Genomic DNA, 7,302 nt, shown 5'->3' on the forward strand with positions numbered 1-7,302 from the left:
CAATCAAACAAAACATGTTACAACTCCCATACGAGTGTGAAGTTTGCGGCCAGAGCGAAGCGAGGGCCGTAATTCTCACGAGTCGTAATTATTTTATGGGATATTATGTTCGACCGTTAGAAAAATTCAATTTTACCGATAAAAAATAATAAAATACCAATAGAAATGTGGTACATGTCGCTGGCACCTCTTCAGTAAATCAGTAAAAAGTAAAAAAAAAATGTCTTTCGTTCACACTTTGTCGATTTTGGAAATACAAAGCAAAGGCGGTTCGTTCCTAGCGAATTCATCCTTCAACGAAATGTAATGAGAAGTCCCTTCCTAGGGAATTCATCCTTTTACAAAACGTAACGAGAAGTAGTTTTGTTCGTTCCTGGGGAATTCATCCTTCTACGAAATGCAATGCAAAGCGTTCTGTTCGTTCACAGTGAATTCATCCTTTTACAAAACGTAACAAGAAGGCGTTTTGTTCGTTCCAAGGGAATTCATCCTTCTACGAAATGTAACTTGTCTTTTTAAGTTTTGTCAATTCTTCCTTTTTGTCGTTTTCTGAATAGACGAAAAAAATCGACAAAAGTGAAGAAACGAAAAAAATAAAAATAAATTAATTTAACGTGTATACCACTCGGTACGTTGAATTTACATGACTGATTCATCGCGATGTAAATAATCAATGACAGATCACATATTACGGCCTTTATCCCGTAATCATTAACGGCCAGTTCATTTTGGATGGAACTTGTTCGAAAATTAAAACTTCGCTCTGATTAAATTTGACAAAATGGCAATCAAACAGAATAATAGATTGCTCATACGAGTGGGAAGTTCACACGAGTCGCATTTTATTTACGATTTTGGGTTGATTGAAAATCTTGCTGCAAATTTATAAGAAAAATGAGAACTCAAGGATCATTCGGTCTTCGAAGGTTTATTTGAAGAACTTTTTCTGTCAAATTTTGTTGTCATGTATAGAGTAATCGATATATTAAATGTAGACATTTGTATCAGTGATGCTTCGGAAGTTCAACAATGAAATTGATCAAAAATATATTGAAAAAATTGTCAGTCAAGGGACCTGACCCGCCCAAAAGGTGGGGCCTAGTTTAAAAAAAAGCATTCTATTGTGTGGTTACCTTTCACCTTTCAAATGAAACAAAAATTACGAAAAACGAACGAAATTTATTCGAGTTACATGTAAAATACACATAGGGCCCTAGTAGCGGCCTTAATCCAAGGACCCAAATTTTTTTGTCAACAACATTCTATTCGGCCTTCGATTACTTTTTAAAAGAAATAAAAATTTGGAAAAACGAATGAAATTTACTCGAGCTATATGCAAAATACCCATAGGGCCGAGTAGCCTTTCACTTCTAAGGCCCTAACTCACGGTCCACTCACCCGATTTAAAAAAAACTTTTTTTCCTGGATTGGTACTGACAATACCTATCATTTGACATGTCATTTACATTTTCATTGTTTATTTTGGCAAAAGACCTTAAATTACTTAGGTGGCCCTAACTCACGAAGGGCCGACCCGAACATGCCCATCTTCGAACTTAGCCTCACCATTTCAACTATCTTTAGTGAAAAAAAAAATTGAAATCGGATTTGATTTACTCAAGATATCAACGTGAAGGACAGACGGACGGACAGACAAAATTTTTATTGCGGATTCGTTATCTATGAACATAGTCAAACGCTTTGCCCTTACCGTCTGCTTCGAATTCCATCAATTACACATCGTAATTCTATGAGCCCCTTTGTACTTCGTACGGGGCTAAAAACTTATACGTCCTACGGTTCAAGTTCGGTACTTCTCTTTTTCATCTTTATCATCTACTGTCGATGAAACGCTTGCAGAAAAGAAATGATTTTACTACCTGTCCCAAGCGAAAGTTAACCATTACATACCAATCTGCCACTGCCAAAATCATCCATTACATTTGGAGTATTTTCGGTTCATTTTCCTACGTGGAAATCAACTTTATCATGGGACAGACAGCAAACCAGAATGCATTGGATGCTGCTGTGTAATTCATTAATTCGGTAACAATTCTGTGATGCTCGCAACAAGCCTCGGTAACTGTCTTTTCGACAAGTGTAGATGTAAACCTCGCCTTTGGCTTGGATACACAAACTACACCCAAAAAAAAGTTCTACGTTTTAATCGCCCAAAAACACGATAAGACCAATGGTTTACTCATCCGTACACCATGTACATTTAAAACGTACAGTAAGTGTCATACAGACTTTGACGTTTATTTGTCAATTTAAAAATAGATCAAAGTTAATTAACGATTGGTAATGATACAATCATATCATATCATCTGTTTTTTAGTTTGGAAAAAGGATCACAAGCATAAATAATAAAAAAAAAACAAGTTTAGCTGGATTTGAACCGGGTTCCTCTCACACGTCAGACTAAGACTTTCCTGCTGAGCTAACAGACCGTTGAGATAATCAACGTGAATTTCGACCGGCTTCTAATTAACGGTTAAAAAGTAAAGTAAATAATTGATTGGCACAGTGGTGCTTTTTTAGTTTCAGATTCGACGATTTTGTAAAAGTTTTATTTCGTTTTAAAATATTTCCCGACTTATATATCCAAAAAGTATAATTTCAAATCGAAGTTGGCAAAATCTTTTAAAAAATGACGTTCATGTTAAAAACTGACACGACAAAATTCATAACATCTTGTCAGCCATTAACATCACCTGCCAAATGACAGTCTTCCGCCATCAGCAAATAGTTTTTTCTACTTCCTACGTCTGTTGTGCTTCAAGCCTGAGTCACATTTTAACCTAAGTGGGAATGGTAGACAAACTAGCTGCAAATTTTACGAGCAACCTTACATTTATCAATCACCTTGATCGGCCTCATCAGATCAAAGTTAGGAATTCTTGATGTGGCTGCCCTCTCCGTAATTTCGAATCAAACCCGCATCAGATTTTTTTTTAACATTTTCATTTAATTTTTTTTAATTCCACAAATAAAAATTATTGTTGTCTAAGAAAATAATTGCAAAAAAGATATCTGAGGAGCGGAATGAGGTCAAATTGGTTGAAATATAGAATTCACAATTGCAACTGTGACAGTCGAACTGTCACATGATAAGTACGGATTAAATGTACAACAATGTACGAATAAAGTGTACATCAACATACGGATAAAACCCCCAAAAACACGATAAGACCCATGGTTTACTCATCCGTAAATTGTACATCCAAAACGTACTTTCTACGGGTTACTCGTAGAAATTGGGCGATTTTAATGTACATCCAAAATTTCATTTTTTTTGGGTGTATATATTTGTCGAAAAGAGAGTTATCGAAGCTTGATGTTCAAGAACACACGAGTGAATTTGCGAGTATAACAAAATTATTACTTCACGTAATGCATTACTTTCGAAGCATCCAGTGTAACCCACTATTACTGCGCTGAAGAGAAATTATTTGATTAACGATATCAACAGCTTTCATATTAGAAATATACCGTTACAAACACGCAAATTTGATAAACACCTTAGCAATCTGTGTCACTATACCGTTTCAAAAAGAAACGTCTGCAGTTGAAAGCTTTGTGCAAATGGTTTTCTTTTATGACATCTATATTGGATCGTGGCCGAAAGCAATCGTGTCTCTAAGAGAGTGTCGACCAAGGTCTCGGCTTTAAGAAGTGTTTTCAGGAGACAATGCTAATATTGAGACTATGATTGCTATTCGGGTGTGAATAGTGGGACCAGCTCCTCCGAATTGATAATTCATGCGAATAACATCTACAATAATAGTGTTTCTTCTCTCAAACGTTCAGTGGGATCATTCATAAATTATGCAACTCTAATTCAATGCTGTCATCACATAATTCAATCTTGAATAACTCCAAAAATACGAACTCTGCGAAGTGGAAATATACCACGCTAAATGCTAGGTAACGTTACAAACTGCGCAGTTTTGAAGTTAATAAAGATTTAATTGCGATGAGAGCACTGAAAAAGCGTTACATAATATACGAATGATCCCTGTAGAAAACTCGGAACCAATCTATAACTTCATTTGTTTAAATATCTAATGTCGTTGGCTTTGATACAAAATTTATCGATGCTGATTCTATTCGCACTTGTGTGCGAATAACGCTTTCTAAAAATACGTCCAGCTCATTACACCCCACAAAAATCATGAATTTTCCTCGAAAAATTAAGTTATTTTTCTCAAACGTCAGAAGAACTGTCAAGTTCTAGAACTATAAGCATAGTGAGTATTCCACAGACCCAAAACGATATCTAACTGAGCAAATACACCATCGTTCAGTTCAATTTAGTCGAGTTAGTCAGACCTGCAACGCATTGTTTTTAGCATGAGCTCCATATATAATTTCGCTAACAACAAAATCTTATGATCTGACACCCTGCCATTCCTAGACATACATTTTGTACATTGATGTTTTTCTGTTGTTTATTTTCTATAAATATTTTTTTCGTTGTTGGTAGTTCGATGTTTTTCTAGAGACTAGACTAGACATGTTGTAAATAGAATCAACCCAAAAAATCGTTTAAAACTGAGCCCATTCCGCGAGCTAAATAATGACAAATAATTTCTGATTGCAGAGCCTTGACAAGCAAATCCATTTGGAAGCCAAGCTTCGTAAACAGCAAATGGAAAGTGAAGTTGACTCTCGATGGTTGCAACAAGAAGAAAACAATTTGGTGAGTTGGTTTTGCGAAGTTTTCCTTCTGCGACTCAACATCCTGAACATTTCCATTCATTTCCAGAAAAATCGACTCAGTTTCATTACAACTGGCGCCACCGATTCCGAAAACGGACATCTATCCGGCAATTTTTCGCAAAGTCCACGATTCTCACCACAAAACTCCATATCGGGTCCGCAAAGTCTTGGCGAGTGTCCACCGACACCAACACAGCCAACATTCGATTCACGGCCACATACACCCGGCTCCAATCAGGGCACTTTACGATCATCAACCAATGCTTCGCTTGAACGGTCGACAACATCTGCATCGTCTGACGAGAAACTGGCACCGACCAAACCACTCGACAGAACGAACGATTTCGTTTATTCGGCTACAACGAATGTGGTCAAAGCTATCATGGCGCTGAGTCAGGGAGTTGAGAAAGCTGTGGCACAAGACTACTTGGATTTGGTGAAGAATGTTGGATTTGAACTGAGGGCTTTGTTGGCGTCTGTCGATGAGCTATCAGCCATTTTTCCATTGCAAGCGCACAAGTAAGTTCCTTCATGGTTTTACCGGCGTCCATAGACACAATTTTTGAGTATTGTTCTCAACAGGGAAGTCGAAATGGCGCACAAAGTTTTGTCGAAAGATATGTTCGAGTTGGTGTCAACGATGCGATTAGCTCAGCAGTACAGTGAAACCACCTTAGATGTTGAGTACAGGAAGTAATTGAACTGAAACATCCTGAACCGAAAACGTATCCTAACATCACGCTAATCTTTCCCCCACAGAAATATGCTGTCAGCTGCTCACGTGTTGGCTATGGATGCGAAAAATCTTTTAGATGTCATCGATTCACTTCGTGTCCGCTTTCCCGAACTATTCAAACCACAATCAACGACACCACTTCAACCGGATTCAGTTCCTCGATTTCAGTTCGACATCTCGTCCCAACAACAGCAGCAACAACAAGTCTCAATATCATCGCCCCAAAGTGACGACAGCTACCAGATAATGACTCGTCAAACCTACGAAAATATGTCACAAATGCAACATCAACTACCTCTACAGCACAGTTCACCACCCACTTCGTTGACGCAATCGTACGAACAACAGTCGAACGATCTGTATGCCAACCAACAATCGGGCGGCATCTACGACAATGACTGTGTGATTAATCAACAGATGAAAAGTTTGGAAATGGATGCGAAGGCTGCACCGAAACCACCGGTAGCAGCGAAACCGTCAAATTTACAGCAAAAGTTGAAAATGAACGCTCGCATTGTGGGCTGTGCGAAAACCGATCATGTTGGAATGGAGGATACGCTGAAAATCGTTGAAGACGATCTGTATTCGAATACAATGGGTGGTAATTCTAGTCTGCTACCAGAACCGGTGTCGTGTTCTGTTGTACAAGAAAATGTTTTTCAGAAAGTCAAAAGTTCCGGTAAACTGGAATAGAATAACTGGTAAGCGTCTACGTACGGTTCAGTTGATTGAGTGATAGGTTAGTCTGTAAAATGTTCTCTTTCATTGTTTGTTTCTCTCAGACGGTTAGTTATGAACGTAAATAAGTATGTTTAATTCTGAAGTGTGGACAGGTCATTTGATTGGAGTGGAACATTGAAGTGCGGATCTTTTGCTATTCTGTGTTACCGATTAGGCAATATTGTTGGGAGTCGAAAGTTTTTTTTTTTTGTTTTCGATGGAAACCAGACCGGATTTATCGTTTGTATTAGAACTGACCGGTTAATTTACCGAATATGATCGTTGAATTGACAGATCGAAGAAAAGAAAATTTCTTCAGAAAGTGAACGTTTTCGACAAGAAAGAAATGATTTCACTGTAAACCGTCATGCAATTGATTTACATATGATAAGCAAAGTACAGAATGCATTTGACAGAATGTTTGTTTCATATGTAAAAAAAAGGAAAAATTTAGAATTAAAAAGGAAAAATGAAAAATTTGAAAAATATCTTAACCAATTCGTACACCTAAAATAAACGTCAGTTCCAGTTACAGTAGTTGTGCTTTTAAAATTTGATTTTTTTTTGTTTCTATTCCGGCCTACATAAATGGCAAAAAGTGTAAAAAAAAATAAAAAATTTAAAACGAGAAAATCAAATGAGTCAACTATTATACCAGTACCCAGAGGGCGCGCACAGCAATTGTTTTTTCGTTGAATGACAACTGTCAAAGTTCACTATCCATATCTGTCTCCTCTACCCATGTCTACGATATGGTTAGCCTTGTCGATGTTGACGAATAATTGCTGTACGTGCTCCAATACACATACTGCATCAGTTTCATAATAATGTAGATTTTGATAACGAAATAAACTAAAAGAAAAAAAAACAGCAAAATTGAAAACCACCAAACATTTATTGTAAAAAAACCGACACATAAATCTGTAATAAACGGGAACGATTTGACTGATTTTTTGCATTTACAGCTTTTAACCGAAATTAAACTCAAGGCCAAGTTATTATTAATGTACGACTGGAGTAAAATGGAAGTGTATGTACCATAAATTTCATCAATACTAGCAATCTCACCACCGCATGGTACAAGGGGCTGTCAATGACAAAATATTTATTTTCCTAACTAGTGT

The 7,302-nt window shown here is 37.1% G+C and overlaps 1 protein-coding gene across 3 annotated transcripts in view; it reads left to right on the forward strand.

The window, feature by feature from the left end:
• The window catches only part of LOC119071538 (focal adhesion kinase 1), a 58,641-nt gene extending 51,605 nt beyond the window's left edge, over positions 1 to 7,036 (forward strand). For all 3 annotated transcript variants that reach the window (XM_037176425.1, XM_037176424.1, XM_037176423.1), the window contains exons 15-18: positions 4,604 to 4,702; positions 4,769 to 5,241; positions 5,305 to 5,415; positions 5,482 to 7,036. In XM_037176425.1, the coding sequence (XP_037032320.1) occupies positions 4,604 to 4,702; positions 4,769 to 5,241; positions 5,305 to 5,415; positions 5,482 to 6,151 (1,353 nt within the window). In that variant the 3' untranslated portion in view covers positions 6,152 to 7,036. The remainder of the gene's footprint in view (positions 1 to 4,603; positions 4,703 to 4,768; positions 5,242 to 5,304; positions 5,416 to 5,481) is intronic.
• Positions 7,037 to 7,302: the final 266 nt, after the last annotated feature.

The sequence above is a fragment of the Bradysia coprophila genome (genome assembly GCF_014529535.1).
Source record: "Bradysia coprophila strain Holo2 chromosome IV unlocalized genomic scaffold, BU_Bcop_v1 contig_5, whole genome shotgun sequence".
In the NCBI taxonomy this organism is placed as follows: Eukaryota; Metazoa; Arthropoda; class Insecta; order Diptera; family Sciaridae; genus Bradysia; species Bradysia coprophila.